This window comes from Quercus robur, chromosome 4, assembly GCF_932294415.1.
Source record: "Quercus robur chromosome 4, dhQueRobu3.1, whole genome shotgun sequence".
NCBI classification, from domain to species: domain Eukaryota; kingdom Viridiplantae; phylum Streptophyta; class Magnoliopsida; order Fagales; family Fagaceae; genus Quercus; species Quercus robur.
The window spans coordinates 12,078,361-12,106,144 of NC_065537.1; the positions used below are offsets into that span (position 1 = coordinate 12,078,361).

General features: G+C 34.2%; 1 protein-coding gene across 1 annotated transcript; it reads left to right on the plus strand.

Annotated features, from left to right (window-relative positions):
- Positions 1 to 191: 191 nt before the first annotated feature.
- LOC126720593 (uncharacterized) lies at positions 192 to 27,654 on the plus strand. Its single transcript, XM_050423196.1, has 31 exons — positions 192 to 378; positions 588 to 710; positions 1,393 to 1,550; positions 3,236 to 3,280; positions 3,568 to 3,646; positions 3,741 to 3,814; positions 4,087 to 4,193; positions 6,571 to 6,729; positions 8,979 to 9,182; positions 10,644 to 10,860; positions 10,949 to 11,023; positions 11,106 to 11,452; positions 12,275 to 12,467; positions 12,614 to 12,866; positions 12,952 to 13,285; positions 13,469 to 13,649; positions 13,767 to 13,907; positions 14,064 to 14,325; positions 14,469 to 14,930; positions 15,973 to 16,436; positions 16,883 to 17,019; positions 17,103 to 17,284; positions 17,739 to 18,131; positions 18,422 to 18,547; positions 18,890 to 18,955; positions 19,040 to 20,856; positions 20,944 to 21,229; positions 24,082 to 24,315; positions 25,479 to 25,997; positions 26,182 to 26,314; positions 27,172 to 27,654. The coding sequence occupies exons 1-31, from the start codon at positions 310 to 312 to the stop codon at positions 27,447 to 27,449; spliced, it is 8,118 nt and encodes a 2,705-aa protein (XP_050279153.1). The 5' UTR covers positions 192 to 309; the 3' UTR covers positions 27,450 to 27,654.
- Positions 27,655 to 27,784: the final 130 nt, after the last annotated feature.

Below are 27,784 nucleotides of genomic sequence, written 5' to 3' on the forward strand. Positions count from 1 at the left end.
AAAAAAAAAAAAAAAAAAAATAATGAAAGTCAGTGTTTAATGTGTAACAGTAAAACTATGGTTTTTTTTGGGGGTACTTTTCCAAAAAAAGCCTAGCCCAGCCCAGTTTATAATCCATATAAACCCGAATTAGCTCGGCCCATTCGACTCAACCCGAATACAAACCTGAAAAACCCAACATTTTTAAAGTCGGCGCCTCCATTGTCTTCTGAAATATTGCTCTCTCTTTCTCTCTCTCTGTGAAAGGAGAAGAAGAGGAAAGAAGAGCTTCGGTGAGAATCGAATCGAATCAAAACCCTAATTCAAGCAATGGCGACACCGTCGCAAGCTCAGGCAGTGAAGTCTCTCAACAAATCCCCAGGACGACGCCGTTTTGTTGTAAGTCCCCCCCCCCCCCCCCCTACTCACCTTAAACCCTCTCACAAACCCTTAAACCCTAAACCCCAATTTTCACGAAATTCACTTCTCCTGACAAAAATTGATTTATTTTTATTCGCGTGCTTGAATTAGTAATTCAAAAGCTTAAATCTTAATTAAATTTAAGGTTTTTATTTGATTTTTATTTTTGGGTTTGTTTTGTATTGCAGTTCAAGAATTTTTCTCAGAGAGTAGAGGAGATTGAAATCGATGTGTTTCGAAGCCTTAATAAAGTGAAGGCTGAGCCTTCAGAAGGGTCTTCCTTTTTCCGTGACTGCCTCACAGAATGGAGGGTATGCCTTTATTTTTTACTGTGTTTTTGTTTATAGCTTTTGGTCTTTACTTTGTTAGTAAAAACTAAAAATATTAAAATGTGGGTTTGAGTACACAACATTTACTGGTTCTCGGCCGTCACTGACATCACTTTTTTACTGACTAAGACCAACTTGCCATTTTGGCAGTTGTGAAATATATATATATATATATTTTTTTTTTTTTTTTGTTGTGGCTCTAGACTTATTGGTTCCAATCAGCTCAACTAGTAATTATAAATTAAAAAAAAAAAAAAAAAAGAGTTAACTCGACTGGTAAACGCCCATGTAATCTCATCTATACCAAAAAGAAACCCATTGGTATGTTGACTTAATGGTTAAGAGTAATTACCATGGTGAGGATGCCAAAGGTTCACATTTTTCTTTTCTATATAAAAAGAAAAGTGGGATTAAAAGGAAAGTTTTTGTTGTTGTAATTAGTAACGTTTATAATTTGAAGTTTGTAATTGGAAGCTTGTTTTGGCTAAGTTGCTAGTATTCAACGAAAAAGGAACGGCCCATCAAAACAGTGCTGAAGTTTTTTTTATTTATTATTTGTTGGTTCTTTGTTGCTGCTATGATACTTTGAATAGGACATCCTATCGTTTTCTGTTTTTTTGTTGATTTGTTGATTTTTTGTTTGTGATTGTATTGTTATGAACAGGAATTGAATACTGCAGAGGATTTTATTTCGTTTTACGAGGAAATGTTGCCCCTGGTCCAGACATTACCCTTGATTATATTACAGAAGGAGTTAATTTTCTCGAAACTTATCCCACGATTACAAATGAGTGCGAGGCTATCTCTTGAGCCTATTCTTAGGTAAGCTAGTTTATATTGTTAATTACTTCTTTACAGTGTTCAGGATATTTATGTGTGTTACAATTGAATGATAAACTTATATTGGTGCTTGTGTTATCTGTTTATTCAATATTTCTGTTTCGATAGAAAAATGTTCTTACATGTATCTAGTAACTATAACTGAATTTACTTCTTCAGGCAGGGTAGTTTTGTTCTTCAGTCTATGAATCCATTGTTTGGCTTTCAATATTGTTAATGCATAAAAATTGATATTATATAATTCTTCTTAGATATGGTTGTAGTAATCAATGACATCAATTTATGTGGGTGTCTAAATATTGACTAATTTTTCTGTTTGAATCTGGATTGTCAGTCTGATGTAAATCTTCAGAAGCAGTAGCTGATGCAAATTAGAATTATAGAGTTGGAAATTAACTAAGGATTCAATTCATGTTATTTTTAATGGGGTTACTGGTGAATGATTTGTAAAAACTGCCCCTGAAAAGTAGGTTAATTCAATTTAAAATAAAATATTTGTTGAAGTCGTGTGAGAAGTATTTTTCTGGTTCAAAAGAAACAATGAATTGTAAAAGCATTTAGGGAATTAAGAAGGAAGGTATGTCATGTGGAAATTAGAAATGCTGATCTCTTTCAGGCCAAAGGATGCTAGTGTGCCAAAGAACCGCCATTATTGTTATGTGAATTGCCATTTCAACCATTCTTCTTCTTTTGCAATTATTTATTTTAGTCGTTTTCTTCAGAAGAACTACAGTTTACAGAATATCAGAATAATATTATTTATTTTTAATTATTAAAAATAGCACTGTGGGGGAAATTATTTGGAGGATAGCCTTCCTTTGAAAATAATGTTTTGGAAATCATGTTTCCAAAAAACAATTTCAGTGTGAAACATGTTTACACTGATGATGTGTTTTCCAAACACTATTTCAGTGCAAAGTGTGATATAACTGAAATCTTGTTTTGGAAACACAATTTTCAGTGCAAATGTTGAAATTTAAATGCTTAAAATCGTTTTTTCAAAACAAGGTTCCCAAAGAGAGGCTATTCTAGCAAATAATTTTACCACAATGCTATTTTTAATAATTCATCATAAATAATATTATTTTCCGGGAAAAACCCTTGTATTAATATACGATAAAATACTCCCATGTTTTATTTCCCAACCATCCACCTGGTTCCAGATCCTTTTGACTTTCATATTGTGCATTTGATGATTAACTTGCTATGCCTGAGATATATACATTTTTGGTGTACGTAAGTTTTACCTGAACTTTTATAAGGGTTTGCAATTTTTATTTTGTTAAATTTTCTTTCTGGTGTTGGGCTTTGAATTGTTTCTTTGCTGTAGACAACAAGTAGGGGAATTAGCTTGTGTTGTTATAGAATTCAAGATGAAGTCAATAGGTATTCAATATGTAATATCACTGCTTTATACACTGAGAGATTTATTAAGAAAAAAAATGACGTCCTGCTAGAAAAACTAATTATTCAGTACAAAATCAAACCTGTAAATACTAGGGTTAATTTTGATAAGGTAAACTATCAAAAGAATTCTAGCTTGTGTATTTTCTTCTTTCAACCTGTTTGTTGATTTTTTTTTTTTTTTTCTTCTTTTTTTAGTTGTTTGTGTGTTCTCCTTAAGTTCTTGTAGGTTGATTGTTTTATTTATTTATTTTTTTTTGCAGGTTACTTGCAGCTCTATCTAGAGATCTCCTGGTTGATTTTATACCGTAAGTTCTTTCTATTTGAATTTAACATATCTCATAGGATTTTCCCTGTCGCTAACTAGTCGTGGAGGCTTCTAACCTTAAAATTGCTACTCTGTTTGTTCCTGATTTTACTTTGTTAGAATTTCTACTTAAGAAGAGAGTGCCTAGATTGTTGTTTAAGATTTCCTACCCCTTATAAATTTCTTTGAATTTGTCCTATGCCAGAGTTGTGGTATTCTTACATATATATATGTCTCTATAGTTTGTTATATTTATGACTTATATGTTGTGTATTGGAGCTTTCCCAGCTTTATGCCAAGGATTGCTGATTCTTTAGTGTCTCTCCTGGAAACTGGTGCTGATAGGGAACCAGAGATAATTGAGCAGGTCTAGCTATAATTTCCATTTTTTTCTTTGCTGTATTTTTTGTTAGCTGCCTCAAAATCATTAAGCTTTTCAATTTTTGGCTGATATTATGCAGATTTTTACGTCGTGGTCATATATTATGATGTACTTGCAAAAATATCTAATTCGTGACCTTGTTTATGTGCTCAAGTAAGTACATTTGTACTAGTATGATTTAATTCGTGTTCCCCAAAGGTGTTTATCTTATCAGAATCTGGTTGGTTTTCATTGTCAGCGTCATGATTACATGTTATCTGATACATTTGTGTAGATTTTTTCTGTCATGGAGCTCACTGTAGCAATTAGATACTGGAGACCTCATTGCATTTTTTTTTCCTTGTGAAGAAGCCTCATTACATATTTACTTACCTACAAACCTACATAACATATGTACTTATATGGTTTTCTCAAATTTTTTTAAGGGTTACATTAAAACTACGATATTATCCCAAGGAGTACGTCCAAGAATTTATGGCTGAGGCAATATCATTCTTGTTTAGGAATGCACCAGCTGAGCAGCTGCAGGAAGGTAAGACCATGCTTTATTGTCTAAGTTTGTCCATAAGGAGCTATTTGTATTCATATGTGAATCATGGCTTAATTGATTCCCCCACACCATTGTACTCTTTGCCCATTTGTAATCATTAATTCAATTTTTTTTTTTTTTTTTTTTTTTTTTTTTTTTGTAAACAAAAAACAAAAAACTCCAATTCAACTAAACTTTAATCATCCTATTGACACTGCTGTAATTTTTCTTGATCAGAATGTTCACCATTGTGAACATGATGCTCAATTTTTTTGAATAAAAGTTTTATTACCTATCAAAAAAAAAAAAAAAAAAAAAAAAATCTTAATTCCATCATGTTCTATTTATGTTAGACATCAAAATTTTTATATTTATTTAATATGATGTCTTTTCCGGGAACTAGAGGAAATGCATCTCAAGAACACCAATTAGTCGGTGTGAGAGGATTAATGTTGGATCCACAAGGACAACTGATTATTTTACCCATTCATCTACGTGAAGGACTGACTTTCTTTAAGAGTATATTTTAATCTTTTTTCTTTGAGCTATTAATATTTTTATAGAATTTAGATCATTAAATCTTAGTTTCAAATATGTGTGTTAAATTAAAATACATATACATTGTATATATGTATATATACAACCTTATTAAAATAACACACTCAAAACACACGCACACATACATGTGTATTTAAATTTTATATTTGAACAAAAATTAAACTATTTTCATTTATAATAATATGAGGAAATAAATAATATTTGCATTATTTATTACTTTGCTTGAAAGAGGAAGTATGACAACATAGCAAGGTATATTTAATTTTTATTATTATGTTAGCTGATTTTTTTCAAATCTTAAGTTTTTTGTTTTTTTGATAAATATATTATCTTTAGAAATTATATTAAGGTAGCATAAGTGTGCTACTAATTGGAATATAGTAAACTTTACTCTTTAAAATACCATTAGCATATACTTCTATTCTAACTTCTTCGAAATAAAAGTACGTTCATATTTTGTACTGTATATACTTATCCAAAAAATATTGAAAATTGTACTGTACAAATTTCATCATGTTTAGTAGTAACTATGACTTGGATAATTCATCTATTTATTCTTCTTGCTTGAGACTATGCATAAAGCTGACAAAGATACTGGACTTGTCTTTCCATGTTTCAAATTACTTTAACTTCTAAGCATTATTTTGGTCCATTACCCACCTGAACATCATCAATGCTGCTCGTTGACTGCCACAATTATTTCCACCTTGTCACTCAAATGACCTTATGATGCCACCATTATCAGTATCACCATCTCCATAGTGAGCATAACTTTGCTAGAATTTGATGTATGCAATATTTATTAGTAGTATTAAAAAAAAAAAAAACAAAGTCCAAGCACAATTTTAAACCATTGGTTGTGTGAATGTTTACCTAGCCAAAAAAGAAAAGCACTTGTGATTTATTTCCAATTTTTTTTTAAATAAAAATAAAATATATCCAGATACTATTTTATAATGCTACTTATTAATATGCATCTAAAAGTGCATACATGAAGTTCTAGTGTAGTAAAGTCTCTTTCAAGGTAAGTTGATTCCTACCAACATGTATATATTTATATATATATATAAATTTATTTACCTCTCAAAAAAACTTTTATCTTATCTGTGTGTATATATATATGTATATATACATATAAAGAGAACTTAGATCTAGTGTAGAAGAAAGTTGTAAAAAGCAATTTCAGCAACCATAAGATTAAAGCAAATGAAAAGGATAGTAGGATTGGAGTTGGAACAATCAAATATCAATTTTTAGGCTGAAAGAGCTCAAGAAATATTCAACTCCAAATTTCATAAGGTAGATTGCCTACAATGACTCAAAATAGGCTATTTATAGTAGCCTTTAGTTTGTGGTTCATCAAATGTTCACATTGATGCATTCTTTCCAAACAGTGTCCTAAGTTTTAGAATGTTCTTTCGTTGTAACCTTGTTACCACATGAATACTAAGTTGATTTTGTGTAATTTTTTCGTGGTGCTTTACTTACACTTCTTCATCATTTTTTTCTATTCCCACATGTTTTTCATTTGGTTATGAACTTCACTTATATATGTTTTGCATACTGATATACATGTGCCAGACATTGTGGCACATTGGAAGTGACATGGCACTAAAAGGTTGGTCAAGGTTTGGGTTTTTATAATTGGCTGGAAATAGACGGATTGTATGTGCATATTTTCTTTTTGTTCTTTGACTATTGTGTTGGTAAATGGTATTTATGTGACTTCAACTAGTTGGTATATAGCATAGCCAAAGTTGTCTTCTAATGGACTTGCATTACTCTAAGCTGACTAAATAAATGTTTCATGGGATTGGAACAGGTATTAAAAAGATCATGACTGAAGTCATAAAGAAACCATTGCCTGCCAGGAAATGTGGCATCAGTGCTTTACTTTTTTATGTTATGAGAGGGTCGTCATCAAGGTTCCACTCAAGAGCAGAGCGAGTATTGCGGTTATTGATGGACGATTCAATATTTGGTAATGATGATTTCAACTTTCTTGCATGTATTTCATATCTTCATTTGTGCGTTTCACTTCTAATTTATACTTATTTTTAGTCCCACAAGATTCTTATGACGATCTTTTCTAGTTTCTTTCTTAATATCATAGGATCTCTATTTTTCTGTAATTGATTGTTATGTAAGATTTGCTCCAGTTGCTATATATATATATGAGAGAGAGAGAGAGAGAGAGAGAGAGAGAGAGAGAGAGAGATCCATTTAGAATTGTGCTTTACAACTATAACATTGCACACTAGTATTGCAAACATACATATACATATGTGCGCCACTGCCAACACAAATGTTTGAGTTTTGTTATAAATTTCCATTTACAATTATGCAGCACAATTAAAATAATACATACTCTAATGATTTATGGCCACAAATACCTGCTTAAATATGCATCTCTATGGGTATTTGCATGATCTTACGTATGTTAGGTGAGATCTGTTAAAACTGTATAATTTATACCACTTTCTAACTCAAAATTTTCACTGGACTCATATTGGAAAATTCATATAAATTCACTATTAGATGTATGGTTCTCATCATGCCTGTCTTGCTTTCTATGTATCAAGCTGACCGGCATGAAGCGTTGTTCCATCTACATAAAGAAGGTTGAATTTATTGATTTAGTGGGTATTGAAAGCATACTTGATTCTTGACATGCATAATGAACTTATAGTAGTATTTCATCCAACAATGAAGATTAAAGATGTTTGTTTTGGATAATAATGAAGATTTAAGAATTTTATCTATAGGAGTGCTGTAAATTAATTTTATCCATGTGCTTTGGGGCATGATTTTGCTATAAACATTTTTGATAAATGATAATATAAAAGCTGAAATTCACTGAGTTTCGATTAACATTTATCTTGGACATAAAAAGCGTTGTCTTAAATGAAAAAGGGATAAAATCTACAGCTGAAAGGTGAATGACATTATCACATTCCAGATAAGATAGAACTGTAAAAAGGATACATTATGTAGTTGCATTCAATCAATTTGGCATTTAGGCTTAGGTGGGCTTTAAATATTGAATTTATGGAATAAGATTTTTGCAGCAGAAGCCAAAACAGTTTTAATAAACACGGATAAGATTTTGGTCTATGAGAGAAAGGCTGGACCTTGAAAAGAATTTTAAATTTGTTTGACTATGTCTAGAGAGGTGATTGATGTACATTTCATAGGGAAAGTATAAGTAATTATAGAAATAGGTGTATCATATCTTATAAGTTACTATAATTATGACATGCACCCCACCTCCCCCTCCCCCCGGCCCCCCAAAAAAAAAAGGTTATAGAGATATATGTATTCATAACCATGATAATGAAATTAGAAACCTCCTTTTTAGGAATGAAATCAGCATCATCATTAGTTGATCCTAGTGATAATGAAGTTTATAGCATGATATGTCCCTAAAGAAGAAATACTATCTCATGTCTCATGCATCAAATGAGTGTATGGCTAAGGGCACAAATCAATACATCCTGCACTTCATCAATGATAATGCAGTCTTTAGCATGGTCTGAAAATGGCTATCAAAGAGAACTATAATATTTATTTATTTGGATTTAGATATTAATTTTGTTATTGTTAGTGTGTTAACAGCAAGTTTGTAAACCAGTAGTTTGTGAACAACTGCAACATAAGAAAGAAGTGTGCTTTATGGAGCAGATTATGTAAGCACGTGGACATTACTTGTTGTCTAGTGTGATGAAGAAGAAAGCTTAAAATTTATGAGTGGAACAAGGAAAAGGGGAGGCAAAAAAAAAAAAAAAAAAAAAAAAAAAGAAGAAGAAAGAATCAAGAGTGGTATAAGTCTTGTGAATTTTGATTTTTTTTGTAGATGATAGGTCTTGTTGTAGTAAGTGATTTTCTGAGTTTCCTTTAGTCTCTATACTACTGCCGAATTTGGCTCCGAGTGTTAACTTTAAAAGCCTACTTTTTTTTTTTCCCCTCATCTGCTCATAATCATAGTACTCCGCATTAATTTGTTTACTAGAATATGCCAATGAGCTCTAGCTCAACTGACACCTCCTCTTACAAGTTCTAGATGGAGGGTGAGGTCATGGGTTCAAAGCCCACTGGGTTTGTGTAACTTACCAATTAAAAAACAATTACTTGAATTTGTAGGTCAATGGTTGTGTTACTATGTAGGTTGACACAATTTACAAGTTCATGGTTATGAATCTTTCTAAGACTCTGCCTCTGTCCTCCCTGCAGGTTCAGATGCGGTTGTTGAAGTTATAATTACTGCCTTTCAAAGACTATGTGAGAACATAGAGCCAAAGGAGTTGGATTTGATGTGGAAATGCTTATATGAGAAAATTACTGAGTGTGTGACTAATGGATGCATTTTGCATTTAAGTCATCTATTGTCGCTGCTTATTTCCATTGTTCAGATCCACAATGGACAAATAGTTTATGGTGAGCTGTATAATATTTGTATTTACTAGTGTTTCTTTTTACATATCAAAACTAGTGTTTCTTTTTTTAATTTTAGAAGGGCTGTAAAGCAAGCTGATTCGAGTCAAATATTTGGCTACTCAAGCTTGGTTGGTTTATTAAATGTGCTTTTTGATGAGGGCCATAAAGCCAAATTTCAATGAGCTTTACACTCCATTTGTTTTGAAGTAATATATTTTTACTAAACATTTTACACATTTTACCATGTTTGTTTTGTAGTAAAATATTTGGTCAATTGTGAAATATTTTCAGTGAACTTTCAAACTCAAGGCAAAAAGTTGTAAAATGTTTTAAGCTTAAAAAACTGCTTAAACATTTTACACATTCTCAGTGTCTCACTCTCGACTATTCTTAGCCTTTCTCACTCTTAGCTCTTCTCTCCCACAAACCAGACCAGCCACTCATTCCCAGATCCACCATTGTCGGCACCACTCATCACTAGCTCCACTGTCATCAATCCTCAAATTGGTTCTCGGGTTCATGACCCAACTCTAGTCTGACCCAAACGCAAAAGCCACCCACCGGTTCTAAGGTTCGCGACCCAATGCAAATGCCACCAACCTCTCTCTCGCCAATCAGCTTCTCAAGTTCTGATCTGGGATTTTAGATTCGTGGGTTTTTGGTTTTGAAATCTGGATTTGTGGTCTAATGCTAAGATTTTTGGGTGGTTTTTTTTCGGATCTGGGTTTGTGGGTTGCTCATTTTGTGGTGGTTATGGCGACTTTGGTGGTGGACTTTCTAGGTCCACTCCCTCCAACAGCCATGGGTCTCTGTCTCGATTGGCACTTGAGTTTGATTACTTCGATTGGTTCCTAGTACTTGCTATACATGTATCTGTGTGTCTGTTTTGACCGTTGAGAGTGGAATTTTGTTTTATTTTCTGAATTTGGGTGGTTGGTGGTGGTTCAGCGGTTGTGTGCAGCTGTGCTTGCATTTGATGGGTTTTATGAAATATGAAATCTTTTTAAAATTATTATTATTATTATTTTACGGTGAAACAAACATTGGAAAATAATTTCCACAACATTTTCATGTAAGCAACCAAACACTATGAAATGAAAACATTTTCAGCATTTTCTTGTAAGCAACCAAACACGGTAAAATGAAAATGTTTCCCTGAAAATATTTTCAGTGTAAAATATATTATTTCAAAACAAACGGAGCTTTAGTAGTTTGACTTTTCTAAAGTAGACAATCAATTGGTGCCGATCCTGATAATAGGTTGCTCGAGATCAGTTCTTATTGGTTTTTGAGCCATGTAGTTAATCGTTCAAGTATCACTTCACCCAATTTTTCTTGAGTGGAGCTTGAGTAGCTTGGTTTGTTTTACAGCTGTACATTTTAAGTTCAATTACTGTAATAATGTCAATTGCATATTTGTGTTCTTGTCCTACCAAGCTAAACTACTATGATGTTGCACAGATTACCAATCATTACTTGAACATGTGGGATTGCTTGTGCAAAGGTTTGTTGTGCCTTCTGACTTGGTGAAGGCAGAGGATCATCAAGAAGAAGTTGTTGATAAGGTTCTAGAATTGATTGTATGCATTCTCAATGGGCTCCATAGTTCTAATGATATGTCAACTATCTCAAGTTGTTCATTGCAATGGGCTCCTGTATTTAAGTTAAGGAACTCAAGGTAATTCCTAGTTTGGTGCCCCCCTGCCCCCTACCTCTTTCCCTTTTCTTAATATCATTTGACATAGATTGTTGGGCTTGTCTTGCAGTTTGTTGACTTTTATTAGAGAACTACTACAGAAGGACCCTTGCATAGTAGATATCTTCAGAGTTAACATCTTAAGGTAATGTTATATGTTAGTTATTTCTGGGATGCAATATGGTTCTTTTTATAGGACAGTCTTAATTTTCTGATATAATTTTCAGTGCTTTGAATGATATGGTAGAGACTTCGGAAGAAGTTATTTATCTATTACTGTCCTTCTGTGAAATAATGGAAGGGAAGGCACAAGGGTCCAACTTTTTAGTCGGCACATTTGGAAAAGGATTTCCAAAGATTCAGAGTTGTTTGCAGGAGGCTGTCTCTGATTGGATAAGGGAAATAAAAGAAATTGTGCGCATAGATCCATCATCAACTCATATTCATGAGACTAAGTTCGCTCTGCTGTGGGGAATCATTAGATGCTATCCTCAATTGATTGATATCCAAAAGAAATCATCCTGTTTAATGGATTTGATAGATGCACTCAATCAGCTACTGATGATGGAAGCTGGTATGGAACATTCTGTATTATTCTGATTAATTTCTTGCTCTATATGAACTTTGAAACACTGTGTCTCTTCACCTTATTTTCAAGTGAGGATAGTGTGGGTGCTTGGCAAATCTCGGAATTAGTTTAGTTCTGATACGAGCTGAACCAAATCAGTTTATTTTATATCAAGTTTGTCTAGAATCAGCTCAGATCTAGTATTAATAACATATGCATCTGAAAATTTCAAATTTAAAACTAGTCTGGTGAGAATATTCATGTGAAAAACATCAAAATTTTAAAACTTGATTTTGTAGGGAAGGTATGTTTAAAAGAACTAAAAGTTAAAACTAGTTTATTAGGGATGATATATGGTCTCAGTTTGAATAAAAAAGCTACCAAGCTAAAAACAATTAAAACCAGTTAAGTTGTTCTTAGCTGGCCTGGTTCTATGATATACTAAACACCCTGAATATATAATGTCTATCTTGGTTTTTCATATAAGCACTAATGCACTTGATGGAACCCGTCAATGTCTTGTGTCTGTACTTCATGGGACCCATCAAAGTGTATTGTATCCCGCACTTATGCACTTTATGGATCCATCAGTGTATTATATCCCAGGGAGGATATTCTAATAATGTCTTTGTGATTGTTTCTGTTGACATTTTCTTCCGTCTTTTCACTATATCCACAATGCTTGGCCTTCTCAATGAATTTTAAATGCTCACAACAGGATAAGCAAACGGTATTCTATTTAGTAAATAGAACTTTTCTCATTTTCTGTTGTACAATATTATGCTGTCGTTGTCTCTCTTAATATTCATCTATATGTTATTCATTCAGGCTGCATAGCTGGTGTTCCTAAACAAACTTGGCAATGCCTAATTGGGGCTGCTTTGAGTTCTTACAACAAGTCACATCTTGGTAAAGAATCTGACTCTGAAGAAACGAGCAAATTTTTGCATCTTGTGAAAAGATACAGATCTTCTTTGCCGGTATTGTCTGCTGTTGCTGATTATTTGGATTTTGTGTATGGGTAAGTTGACCTGTGTCAATAATTGATTACATATTAATATATTACTAATCTAAATTCTTATCGTTGTTCAAATTTTAATGCTTGTTGATTGCTGGCTATGTTAAAAACTCCGCTTTTCTAAATTCTTGATGTTACATAAATGTTAGGCCTACATCAGAAGCTGTCAACAGCAATAGAATGTATCATCAAGAACTTGCTGGCGAGAAGGTTGTGGATGCAGTAAGCATATTTTCTGATAATTTGCGCCACTCAAACAAGGAGATTCGCCTCTCAACTCTTAGAATATTGTGTCACTATCAACCTCTGGGGTGTGTGGATTCTACAAATGATCAACCGGCTGCAAAGAAAATGAGAACTGAAGTCTCTCAAAATTCCCTTGTGGAAAGTCAGGGTATTAATGTATGTGTCTATTTTCTTGCTGTTCTTGTTGTTTGTCACTATATCATACTAGATGATCCTGGGCTGATTTTCCTTCAAATGTCAGGTTATTCAGTTGCTTTTGTCTATTGAGGAAACTCCTCTTTCAATTTCTACCAGCAGGAAAGTTATCCTATTGATTTCTAAAATACAAATGGGCCTCTCAGCCGGCAGATTACCTGATGCCTATGCGCCCCTTGTTTTGAATGGGATAATTGGCATATTGAATAACCGATTTAGCTATCTTTGGAATCCAGCAATAGAGTGCCTTGCAGTCTTGATGAGCCAACATTTTGGACTTGTAGGAGATAGATTTGTTTCTTATCTTGAGCAATACCAATCCATATTTCATACATCTAATGGAGTATATGAAGGGAATTCTAAAGCTTACGAGTCAAGTGGTATGTGACAAGTCGAGTTTTGATATTATCATGTATTGGTAGATATTTATTTTGACTCAGCTGCTGTTTTATTGTGCATGTTTTAGAATAATAAACTGGTTATTTCCTGAGTTATCTCTTTCTTGAATCCAAAATTCCTTTTGAAGTTCAGTTTTTAACCTAGTTTTTTTTTTTTTTTTCCAGATCTTGTCAAGCGTTTTAATTCGTTTGTATATCCGGGCTCTGAGAGCACTCCTTGTGCAACAATATTATCCTTGTTGCTCCAATCGTTACAAAAGATTCCAATTGTTATTGAATCTCGGTCACGAGAATTTGTACCTTTGTTCTTAAAGTTTCTTGGCTATGATTGCAATGTTCTTGCAAGGTAATCATCTGCAGGATCTTATGCCTTTTATTGGATATATTTTGGACTCGGTGAACTAGCAAATCTTTATAACCTATCCCATTAAAAGTTGGTTTTCTTTTTAATGTTGTATTGCAGCGTGGGAATCTTCAATTCACATGCTTGTAAAGGCAAAGAGTGGAAAGGTGTCCTTAAAGAATGGTTGAACTTGCTGAAAGTAATGCGGAACCCTAGGTCCTTTTATCAGAGTCAATTTCTTAAAGAGGTTCTGCAAAATAGGTTAGTGCACTGTTTTAATGATGTAATAATATATATTTATTTAATGCTCATCTTTTCTTTTAGTTTTTGATGTGTTTGATTTTGATCTCAGCCCGGGTGCACTAAGTCCTTTTTCTTGTTTTGCTTTTCCTTGAATCTTTTGGATGTTTCTATTAGGCTTTTGGATGAAAATGATGCTGAAATACAGATGAAGGTTCTTGATTGCCTCTTGATTTGGAAGGATGATTTTTTGCTCCCATATGATCAGCATCTGAAAAAGTTGATAAGCTCCAAATATTTGCGAGAAGAACTAACAACATGGAGTTTATCCAAAGAATCTAATCTAATTGAAGACCAACACAGAGCTTATCTGGTTCCTATAGTTATTCGTCTTCTAATGCCGAAAGTCAGAAATTTGAAGACACTTGCCTCTAGAAAGGTATACCTAATTTGAATTCTATGATGGTCATTCCTTTATGCAATCTTGTTAATATCTGTAGGGGTTTTCACTCCGTATGTTTTCCTCACTTTTCATTCAAAATCTCATCTAATTTACTCAATATGATTTACCTTTTTATGCAGAATGCAAGCATTAATCACCGAAAGGCAGTCTTGGGTTTCATTGCTCAACTTGATGTTGAGGAGCTTCCTCTTTTCTTTGCATTGTTAATAAAGCCACTGCAAATTATTTCACAAGAAGCTGATAGTACTGCTTGTTGGCTTTGGACTTCACCTGAAAATTTTATGGATCAATTTCAGGCTTTTAATTTCTTAAAGTATTTCACCGTGGATAATATAATAGCTCTGTCTTGGAAGAAAAGATATGGTTTTCTGCATGTGATTGAAGATGTTCTAGGAGTTTTTGATGAATTGCATCTTAGACCTTTTCTTGATCTATTAATGGGGTGTATTGTTCGGCTATTGGGAAGCTGTGCATCAAATATTGACGTTGCAAAGTGCAATGGATTTTCCTCACTTGAAGATCATTCTAGTGCTGACCTTACTTTACTTGAGAAAGACGATGCTCCAACAAATCATGTCCTGGTACTATGTTTATCATTTTGGGTGCTGAATCTCGAATACTACTGAAAGTTTTGTTGTCATAGTTGATTGATAACTCCCCTAATCTTATACTTTGATACTAGGTTGGTTAAAATCTAGAAAGCATGGATACTTCAAACTCTCTGTATTTGATACGGATCCCTTGGATGCCACAGGATACTTCGTTAACCTTCTAATTTTTCTCTTCCTCTCCCTCACTTATGATCTCCCTATGAAAGTAATAGCTTCTTATTTAGTTTCATTATTGGGTAAAATTTAAAAACTATCCTTGAGGTTTGGGCTAATGTCAGTTACTACCAAAACATTTCAAAAATATCCAAATTTCTCCCTAAGCATAAACATCACCTAACACTGTTTGAAAATTCCCCTGCTTCTACATCCTCTCCATCTCTAGCTGTTATTTATCAATCATTGGCTACTCAGAAACTCCCTCGTGCATATAATTTTCATAATGCAAGACTTGAGTAGTCAAGGCAAGCTGTTGGAAGGATGCAGAGAACTTGGAGGAGTACGGAACTTTAAAATGGTGTTCAGTGCCGTTTGTGCTTTGGGAACAAATTTGATATTTTTGAAAAGTCTTGATAGTACCTAGTATTAGTGCAAACCTTAGGATAGTTTTAGTATGTCACCCTTTATTATTTAGTTGTATTTTACACTTTAGCATTTCTTCTTTATCTTTTAAACATAAAATTAGAGAATAAGTGCCTACAAATATTTATTTATGTATTTATTGAAGTATCCATGCTGTATCATATTCTAAATTTTAGATTGATGTATCACCATGTTTGTACCGTGTTGCATACATGTTCTGTATCTGTATTGGTGCTGTCTAGGTAAATAATACCCATCTTAATAGTGCTTAATATTGTCCCAATTTAGTAAGATGGCAGGTAGGGTCAATATCTTCTTTATCAGCCAATATTTTTGACTTGTAAGAGCTCTAGGGAAAGCTAGTGTGCTTTTTTGTTATGTTGTAGATGAGAACATGGCAACTTATTAATAAAAATTTATGGTCAACATGCAGACTAGCAGTGCTATGAAGCAGTTCAAAGATTTAAGGTCTCTATGCCTGAAAGTAATTTCTTTTGTCCTCAATAAGTATGAAGATCATGAATTCGGTTGTGAGTTCTGGGACCTGTTCTTTGCATCTGTGAAAAATTTAGTTGACGGTTTTAAACAGGAGGGTTCCAGTAGTGAGAAGCCAAGTTCATTATTCTCTTGCTTTGTTGCTATGAGTAGAAGCCACAGGCTTGTATCACTGCTAAGTAGAGAAACAAAACTTGTTCCAGATATATTTTCAATACTTAGTGTCAAGTCAGCTTCTGAAGCTATTGTATCATGTGTTCTTAAGTTTGTTGAGAACTTGTTGAATCTTGATAGTGAGTTGGATGATAAAGATGATGCTGCAAAAAGAGTTCTACTTCCAAACCTTGAGGCACTTATCTGCAGCTTGCATTGCCTTTTCCTAAGTGATAGTGCCACCAAGAGGTATGGATGGTGTTTTTGGTGCATTTATTTATTTATTTTGTATTCATGTGCTTTTGCATGTGTCAGACTCCACATATGCAAGGATGCTTCCATTCATGCTATTGGAATAAACTATCCTCAAACCCTAGTGTCCAAAATTTTGGAAACAAACTAGTGTGTTCTTTGTCACTTGTTATTGTCATACAATTTTGTATAAACCACACTCACATCCATCTTGTAAAGTGAAATGAAAATTATCATTTTTAGTTGAGAAAAACAAAAAATACTGACAGTTCTGGTCAGAATCAACACATTTAAACCACCATTTTCCCTTCTATTTCTGGTCATTCTGCATATGCATTATGTTTGTGAATGTATGTACCTTTAGTGTAAAAAGTATTTATGGAAAAGGAAAAAGCTTCTTGTTAAAGATGTCCTCTTTCTGACTTACCTTTTTTATGTACCAGGAAATTGGTCAAATGTCCTGGGGAGAGAGACATAAGAATTTTCAAATTATTATCAAAGTATATAAAGGATCCATTGCTAGCAAGCAAATTTGTAGATATCTTGCTCCCATTTTTAGCAAAAAGAGCTCAAAATTCTGGTAAGAATATCTCATGAAACATAAGTTTGGTACTCTCTGTAAGAGTCTTAAATTTTTCTTCAAAATTCTATTTCTTCTTGCAGATCTTTGTTCTGAAGCTGTGCAAGTCTTTCGAGATATTATACCAGTGTTAGGGAGCGACAGTACTAAAACAATTTTGAATGCAGTTTCTCCACTACTTACTTCTGTTGAACTGGATATGCGTTTGTCTATTTGTGATCTTCTTGATTCTCTTGCTGAAGTAGATCCTTCTATCCTGTTAGTGGTAATACTCATATCTTCAATTATTTTTACGTTTAAGTATTGCTTTATGCCCTGTTTGTTTCAACATTAACATTTTCTAGAAAATGAATAATTTTCCAAAAATCATTTTCTAGAAAATTATATCATTTTCCTATGTTTGGTAGTGATCTTATAATAAGTTGGAAAACTTTCTCTTAGACTACCCTTATTTAGCTTGGCGTAAGATAGAGTTGTTTTCCAAAAAAATTAGCGGAAAACAAATCTATCTCATGCCAAGTTAAATAAGGGAAGTTTTCCGTGACTTTTTTTTTTTTTTTTTTTTTTCTTCTGATACTACCAAACACACCAAACATAAGAAAATGCGGAAAACGATCTTCACACAAGGTTTTCCATAAAATGAACAGAGCGTTAACGGAACCTAATTGATTTCTAAAACCCATTTGTCCCTGTTGTCTACTTCTTTGACTGGAATGCAGGCAAAACTTGTTCGTGACTTGAATGCAACCTCTGCTGCAGAAATGGGTGGACTTGATTATGACACTATAGTCAATGCTTATGAAAAGATTTGTGTTGATTTCTTCTATACTATTCACGAGGATCATGTGTTGCTCATTTTATCACATTGTGTGTATGATATGTCATCTGAAGACTTGATCTTAAGGCATAGTGCTTTTAGATCAATGTGTTCGTTTATTGAATTTTCTGCACTAGTTATCAGCCAAGAAGGAAAAAGTCACCAAGAAGTAATTGCTAAGATGATTACTTCTGATGATGGTTGTTGGACGAGAGCATCTATTCAGCGTATAGCAAACAAATTTCTTTTGAAGCATGTGGGGAATACATTGAGTAGAGAAACTAATATAAAAAAGGTATCAAGTTTCTGTGATTCATCTTGTAGGAATTGATGATAAATTAACATTAAAAATACAGAGACAGACAAGTGCACTTGCCTCCTTGCATGCATGACTTAATAATAGTTCAATATGTTACTTGGACCTTTTTCTCCATACCTTTAAAAGGACTGTGCAAAGAGTTGGTGGCAGACAGAAATATCAAAAAACTTTTAAAACTTTTTCATGATTAAAAATAATAATGATTATTTTAATTAACCAAAATTGCATAAATTAAATCCTTTCTATCATTATGTTTTTTGTTTCAGGAATGGATAGATTTACTACGAGAAATGGTGTTGAAACTTCCAGAAGTAGCAAATCTTAATTCATTGGGGATGCTGTGCAGTAATGATGCTGAAGTAGATTTTTTCAATAATATTATTCATTTGCAGGTGAGTTTTCTGTGTTATTTCCTCCTAAGGCTTCACATGTTTTTTTGTTTATCATTATCTGAACTTTATTCATTCCATGTCTTACATGTGATATTAGAGTTGTTTATGTCTAATCTTCTTGATAATAATCACCTTGCTCTATTGAAAGAATATGACTCAGAATGAATAAGGATGATCCTTTGCATTTCTTTTCTCTAACATTGGGAGAAGCATTTTAAGTGTCATGGTTATAACTATTTGTAACAGATCTCAGTATGCTATAATCTTTAATGAAATATTTTTTATCATTAGTTTCTCCCAAGCAAGTAGACTTACCTCTGATGTATCCACGTGTTCTTGCAGAGGCATAGGAGAGCAAGGGCATTATTACGTTTTAAGAATGTTATCAGTACTAGTAATATGTCGGAGGTAATTATGTTACGCTTTATGTTCTTGCTTCCTCAAAATGTGCTGCTAAGTACTGAAATTTACTGTGCTGCTATTTTGCTTCAGGGAATCATAAATAGGATTTTTGTGCCGCTCTTTTTTAATATTTTGTTTGATGTACAAGACGGAAAAGGAGAACATGTTAGAGGTGCATGCATAGAGGCCCTTGCAGCTATTTCTGGTCATGCGGAATGGAAGTCATACTATGCATTATTAGTTAGATGCCTTCGAGAGATTACTCTGAAACCAGACAAGCAAAAGCTCTTATTGAGACTAACTTGCTCTATTCTGGACCAATTTCATTTTCTAGAAATTTCTAAGAGCCAAGAAGGCAACGACTCTTTCGTGAATGATTCTGATTCCATGACCATTGGTAGTGATTCTTCAGCCATTTTGCACAAGTGTAGTACTTTTAATATTGCAACTGAGATACAGACGTGCCTGCATAAAACTGTTCTCCCGAAGATACAGAAGCTACTGAATTTTGAGCCTGATAAGGTCAGCGTTAACATCAATCTTGCTGCACTGAAGCTACTAAAGTTGCTTCCTGGAGATGTGATGGACTCACTCCTTTCAAGTATCATTCATCGCATTGCAAACTTCTTAAAGAATCGTTTGGAAAGTATACGTGATGAAGCTAGATCAGCTTTGGCTGCTTGTTTGAAGGAGCTGGGGCTGGAATACCTGCAGTTTGTGCTCAGGGTTTTGCGAGCGACCTTGAAACGAGGATTTGAAATGCATGTATTGGGATACACTCTCAATTTCATCTTGTCCAAGTCTCTTTTAATACCTGTCATTGGGAAGTTGGATTACTGTTTGGGAGATCTCCTTTCCATAGTAGAAAATGACATAATGGGAGATGTTGCCGAAGAAAAAGAAGTGGGAAAGATTGCTTCAAAAATGAAAGAAACAAAGACACGAATGTCTTTTAAAACACTGGAATTGATAGCCCAGAGCATAACATTCAAAACCCATGCCTTGAAGCTTCTTTCACCTGTTACAACTCATTTGCAGAAGCAGATGACACCAAAAATCAAAACAGAATTGGAAAGGATGTTGAATCACATAGCTGTTGGCATTGAACGTAATCCATCTGTAGATCAGACTGACCTATTCATCTTTGTGTATGGCCTCATTGAAGATGGGATTAAAGATGGAAATGGTCAAGGTGAACAATCATTGGGTGCAGAGGCAAGAAAACATCCTAGAAAAGACATGAGTGGAAAAAGAATAACTTCTGGCCGAGTTGTGAATGTTTCTTCACATCTTATTATTGTGTTTGCTCTCAGGATATTGCATAAACGAATAAGAAGTTTGAAACGGGACAAAATTGATGAACATGTGTTATCAATGTTGGATCCTTTTGTCACACTTCTAGGCAACTGCTTAGGTTCCAGGTATGAAGATATTTTATCTGCATCCCTTAGTTGCCTTACTCCATTGGTAAGACTGCCTTTACAATCCCTTGAGTCTCAAGCTGATAAAATAAAGGTGGCAGTCTTGGATATTGCACAAGGTTTGGTATCTTCTAGCAGTCCTCTAATGCAGTCATGTCTAAGATTGCTAGCTGTGCTTCTGCGGAGTAGCAAAATTACCCTTTCATCAGCTCAGTTACATCTGTTAATTCAGTTTCCCCTGTTTGTTGACCTTGAAAGAAATCCTTCTAGCCTTGCCCTTTCTTTGCTCAAGGCAATTGTTAGTCGCAAGCTAGTTGTTCCCGAGATATATGATCTTGTAACTCAAGTTGGGGAATTGATGGTGACAAGTCAAGTGGATTCAATTCGAAAGAAATCTAGTCAAATTTTGTTGCAATTTTTACTTGGTTATCAGCTTTCTGTAAAACGTTTGCAACAACATCTAGCTTTTCTGCTTTCAAATCTAAGGCAAGTATCTGCAAGTAAATTTTGGTTTCTTTTTATAAAAAATAAAAATTCCTTATTTTTCCTAAAATGACTTGACAATTCTTTCAGATATGAGCATTCAACTGGGAGAGAATCTGTGCTCGAAATGATTCATGCAATCATAGTCAAATTTCCAAAAAAAAATGTTGATGAGCAATCACTGACATTATTTACACATCTGGTGATTTGCTTATCCAACGATCATGATAATAAAGTTCGGTCCATGACTGGTGCTGCTATAAAGAAACTCATTGGGTGTGTAAGCCCACATTCACTTCATTCCATTCTAGACTACACATTATCTTGGTATTCATATTCAGAAGAGACACAGAAACTGCGGAGTGCTGCTGCCCAGGTAATATTCTGTGAATTTTATTCTGAGGTGGTTAATTTTATTTCAGTTTTTGTAAGTATTCTGAGGTGGATAATTCTGATGTGGGTGGATTAGTCGTCTTCATTAGTGCAATCCTGTCATACATGTATTGCTCGTTGTACTTTGTATCATCAATATCTTTCATTTATAATAGTAGAAAATAGTCTGTTTTTAGTTTAAGATAAAATAGGAAAAAGATGAAAAGTATATAAGTCTATTATATCAAGACCCGGAGTACTCGTGAAATTTTATGAAACAAAAGTGTGTTTCTCTGAGAAGAAGAAATCAACCAGAAATTAAAGTAGTGTCAGTATACTCATGTAGCACTTAATGGTACTTTTCTCTCTCTTTGCGCCACCCCCCCCCCCCTCCCCCTTCTGGGGCACCACTACCTCCAACTATGGTTGTAAACATGCTTAAAGTGTTAATGTCTTCTGAATCTAGTTATTTTATCACTCAAAGTTACCTAGATAGGGCTGATGTCAAGAACTACTGAAATCGTCTTCACCACGAATTTTGCATACCTGCAGCTTTTTTGAAATTTACTGTTTGTAGAACTATTTGAAGCGATCCTCTCCTCTAATAAATTATCTTATTTATCAAAAAGAAAAACTTTTTGTAGAGCTATGAATTTAAAAATCTTAACTATTCAGACACTAACACCCCCTTGTCTCCCCCACACTTACAGGCTTAATGATAGAATTGTCAATATAAGTGGGATACCTAAAGTTGATATACAAGGAACAAAGACAGGCAACCAGGCTCTTTTGTCATGTTGTAGAACCATTACTTCAAAAATTTTGGGCAGTTATAAAATGGTCCAGCATGCATACCGTGCACATACTAACGTAGTGCTCCAGCTTGGGTCAGCTGGTTTGGTTGGAGGCCAAACCAAGCTCAAAGCTCAACCCAAGTTCTTAAACCTCAAATACTAATGCAGTCCAGCTTGAACTTTAAGTCATATTACTCATCCTAACCAAGTTTTTGGGTTTGGAATAGCTCAAGCTAGCTTAATTTGAGTCAAATTGATCTTCAGGCAGGGTGAGGTTTAGGTCAATGTAGGCTGGTAGTTAGTTTCATGTTAGAAAGATAATAATTTGAATTTTTGTCCTTATTATCATGACCTAACAATATCAAAGGGGTACATAAAATGATAAGATTACTAATCGTCAATTACAAAATGCAAATAATGACATCATAGACATGAGAGATATGTAAAAACCAAAGACATGGCTATAGAAGAAAGTAAAATAACCTTATAAAAAATGCAGATAACCAAAGTCAAATAATCATGGGTTTATCTGGGCAGTAACAAATAATTTAATGAAATCACATAAACCGATGAAGTGACAGGTTAGCTTTGGATTGTAGGAACCACAACCCTAGCCCAGCCCAAACTAAATTAGGGATGGGATTTTCATCAAAAAGCTAACCTTGGCTTAGAAACACCAAATCAAGCTTGCCCAATTTCAGGATTGGCCTGGTTGGTCTGGGCTAGCTTGCCTAAGCTGCGTGCTTACTAATCTTTTTCAAATCTTTTTCGATAAGTAAGAAAAAATTTATTAAAAGAAAGGACTACTTCATTCGAAAAGGATGAAGTAGCCTAAAAACATATGTACAAGCAACCAAAACCAAAAAAAAAAAAAATTATGTACCAGAGAAGAGAGTATGAAAAATGGAATGGAATAACTAGAAGTGAGTCCCCAAGCCCAAGAACAATCAAACAAAGTCCCTGCAAAATTTAGCAGTTTTTTGAATATACAAGTTTCTTACCTATCAAAAAAAAAAAAAAATTCCCTGCAAACAACGCTATGAGATGATTCCTTGAATACTCCAAATCCTCAAAAATATGATTGTGATGCTCCCTCCAAATTATCCACATCACACACAATGGTACCAAGTTCCAAATATTTGACAAGCGCTTCCCCAACCAATTCCTCCACCCAGTTAACAAATCAAGCACCCTCTTAGGCAAGACCCAAGAGACTCCAGAAGATCTAAAAGCATCATTCCATAACTAAGCCCCCTCACAATGAATCAAAAGATGATCAACATCCTCTCCGCTATACCAGCACATGCAGCACTGATCTCCTATTGAGAAACCTCTTCTCCTCAAATTCTTTCCTATGAGAATCTTCCTCCATGTAGCCATCCAACAAAGAAGGAAACCCGACGTGGAGCTTTCACCCCCAAATGCTTCTCCAAGGGAAAGTGGAGAAAAAGATTCCTTCAATGCCAAAGAACTATAAAAAGAGTGGATGTTAAAATCTCCATTACTCTTGAACTTTCACCTCACCCAATCCACATCCTCATTTGAAGAAAAGCCCCCACCAACTCCACCTTCCAATCATTAAAATCACGTTGGAATTGCACATCCCAACTCCGACTTTCCCCCACACTCTGCCACACCACCAACTTCTTCACAGATGCCTCCCGATTTGTAGCAATAAAAGTGGGAAAGCCACTTTAAGCAGCTGATCTAAACACTAACAACCATGCTAAAACAGAACTCTATTCCCCAAGCTGTTTTCATTAGTGGATGGTGCTTTTACATTTCATTGGGATATGTAATCTTGCAGTGTTCATATATTTGATATGGCGTCATAAGGTGTTCTGTTGAGTATTATGAGATTAATAGCAGTTCCAGAAGTGCAGTGGGATCTGTATTTCATCACATTTTGTTTCCAAACATTGTAAACTAGATTTAATGATCTGATATGATCTAATCCCCTTGTGTATAACAGAAATCCTAATAAATTTAGATGCTCATTCAAATTTCTTTCTTGTGTTTTAAAATATTCATAGTTTAGAGATCTTTGAATTTTTTGGTACAGGTCTTGGGATTATCAGTTGAGGTTATGAAGAAAGGATTTCAAAGATATGTCAATAAAGTATTGCCTGTGACTAGAAAAATTTTGCAATCTGCCATCAATGTTGTCACTAATAGGCAACTAGATTTTCCTGAGGAAACTGCTGTTACTTCCTGGAGAGAGACATATTACTCACTCATCATGTTGGAAAAGATGCTGCATCAGTTCCATGATTTGTTCTTTGAAAGTGATCTTGAGGTATGTCACTCTTTGCATAATATTTAGTTGAGTCAATAAGTTCTACTGTTCCCTACTTGGCTAAGCCAGTGATCACTGACTGTGGAAGTTAGGCCTTGGTGGGCAGTTATAACTGTTATAGCTGGGGAAATCTACAGTTACACATGTTGTTTGCTGACATGGGCTATTGAGTACTCTAGGTTGATATTAACTCATTGAATGGGGTACATTTAGATAATGTTCTGAAAATGACTTTTGTTGGTTGAACTTAGTGTGGTTGGTGGTCTGGTACAATCCAACCTTGAATTTCAGTATTGTTCAAGAAATCTTTACATTATTAGTCTAAATGTACTCGCAACTGTTTTTTTTTTTTTTTTTTTTTTTTTTTTTTTTTTTTTTTAATATTGTAGTGGTTGTGTAAAAATGGAGATGGTCAGTACTATGGGTGCTCAAACCAAAATTATAATCTCTCTTCATATCCTTTTAGAATGAAGTCCTTTGGGCTATCTAGTCATAAATCATATCCTTGAAAAATCCTCTGACAGGCCTAGTCATGGTGAATGGTTTGTCTGAGAAATATATGGCCAATTCTTCTTATTCCTAGTGTAACATAATGATCTTTTAAATAATCTGAAACTGAAAATGTATATTGTTTTGAAATTGGCTGCCAACAAGGCAATTGTAATGTGATTGTCTGGTTAAATTGTGAAATTGTTTTTCTGGATTCTAACCAAGTTGGACATTCTTGCTTATCAATTATCAACAATCCCTTGGTAGCTGGATAAGGCCTTGTAATTTTGGATTTTGTTGCTTTAAGCTGGTTTTGGTTTATGTTGACTTTCCTTAATTTTCTCTTTTTGGAACTTGATGATTGAAGGGTTTAGGGTCTGGCTTACCTCTAGTAGTTTTTTAACTAGACATGAGAAACAGCCACATCACCCACTAACTAATCCTTTGGTGGAGATTAAAATCCACTACCACATCATTCTTTCTCAAAGAAAAACTAACTAAATGTTTAGTTGAAAAAGTACTGGAGGTAAGCCAAACCCAAAGGGTTTACTGGAGGTAAGCCAAACCCAAAGGGTTTATTGGATTTAAAAAAAAAAAAAAAAAATAATAATAATATAAGTCCCTTTTGGTTTCATTTCTTCTGTTGTTTGTTTATTCTTTTGTATAATTTTCAGGATATCTGGGAAGCAATCTGTGAGCTGCTTTTGCACCCACACATGTGGTTACGCCACATATCAAGTCGCCTTATATCCTTGTACTTTGCCAATGTAATAGATGCTAGCAGAGAAAACCAAGAGAAATCACTAGGGACTTATTTTCTTATGAAACCAAGTAGACTTTTTATTATAGCTGTTTCCCTCTGCTGCCAATTGAAGACACCATTCAATGATGATGCTGCCAGCAACCTCATAACACAAAACTTTGTGTTCACAATATGGGGTGTGCATTCTTTAATGGGACAAATGGAGTACATAGATTCTCCAAATTTCTGGTCTAGCCTTGAAGAGCATGAGCAAGGCCGATTTCTTAAAGCTTTCCAATTGCTTGATTCAAGAAAAGGGAGAAGCGTATATTTCTCTCTTACATCTGGTGATCAAAAGGATCATGACCACTCCAAAGATATTCGATCTTTGATCATTTCTTATCTGCTTAAAAGAATTGGAAAGATTGCCCTTCAGATGGATGCTATTCAGGTTTGTTTTCCAGATGTTGAGAAATATGATTTGTTAGGTTCATTATAGATATTCCCTGAAAATTTCCACAATGGTTCTGATTCCTATTCAGACACTAGTCATACTCTTGAAATCAACACACTTCTTTATCTGTTTTTACCTCCTAAAATACTTGTTACTAATGAACTTTTAAATGTTTATGCAGATGAAAATTGTATTTAATAGTTTTGAAAAAATTTCATCACAAATCAGTCCGGACGATTGCCTGCATTATGCATATGAAATCCTTCTACCCCTATATAAAGTTTGTGAAGGGTTTGCTGGGAAAGTGATCCCTGGTGAGTTTGGTTCCCACTGTTCTACATTCCTAGTTTGATTCCATATATGAATAGTGATGCTACATTACAAATATATCTATTTTCTGTCTGAATTGTTGCTCAGGTGCTTTGTTTTGTTTCAAGTGTTAAGTAATTGAGATATGTGATAATGAATTATGCATCAAGTTTTTCACTTTTTCCAGGGAGCAAGGGATTTTTTGTTTACTCCCTTTCTTTGGGTTCTGAGCCTTTATCCGTTGTTTATAATATAATCTTTTAAATCTTAATATCCTTTTAGTGGGTTACTATGTGTGAGCTTTGTTTTTTTTTTTAATTATTCAAAATTGTTGCCTATTAAATTAATAATATGGATTTTTTTTTTTTTTTTTGGGGAGTGGTTTCTTTCCACTGAGTTCGGATGATTAAATGGATGTCTATTATTAGGCATTAGCTGATCGTCTGAAGAATGTGTGACAGGGACTATACATTAATGTATTATGCCGTCTCTATCCGTTGATTTTTTTCCCCCGTATTTGATATTTTGTTAATTTGTATATGATTTGGTCAAAGCTTCCACGGAATTAACTTTTTAACTTCTGGGCTTAAATAAGATGTAGCAGCTGGGCTGAAGTGGGGCTTTTTTACACATCACACACACCTGCACAATCCTGCAGTGCTTCCATAATATGGTTATCTTTTCTACAATCTCCTGAGTTGACGTGATACAATATTATGGTTTGAATCATCTGTTGATATGATTGAAATTTTCTCACACAATATCAGATAGAAATTGCATGCTCTATGTCATGTCGTGTACGTACTGTTTTTCTAGTGCAACCTAATGAATTTGCTTTTAATGTGTTTGCCATGTCCTCCAGATGATGTTAAGCAATTGGCGCAGGAAGTTTGTGAAACTCTAAGGAAAGTTCTAGGCATCCAGAGCTTTGTACAAATTTACAGTGAGATCAGGAAGAATCTCAAGGCGAAAAGGGATAAGAGGAAACAAGAAGAAAAGATCATGGCTGTTGTCAATCCAAAGCGCAATGCCAAGATGAAGTTGAGAATTGCTGCTAAGCATCGTGCTAACAAGAAAAGGAAGATAATGACAATGAAAATGGGGAGATGGATGAACAACAAGAAACCAAGGACGATGTAAAAAAAAGGGGTAATATGAGATTGCATTCCAATCAACAGGCATGTGTTTGGGTCAAACCCCAAGCATCTATTGTAAAAATACATGATATACCCCATTCGATTTTTTGGTAGCATAGAAAAAATGTATATAATATGTGCTTAAATATAATTTATTTTTTAAGCAAATGAGAAAATATCCAGCTGGGGTACGTGTTCTTTTTTTATAACTGAATTCCAGTTGGGGTGCATCATTTCTTCTATATTGTCACTAATGAGTAATGACTGCAAATCAAAGTAGAATGTTAAAAAATAACGTGATGACAGCATAAGCCTTTGGCAAGCCATTTGTTGAGGGTA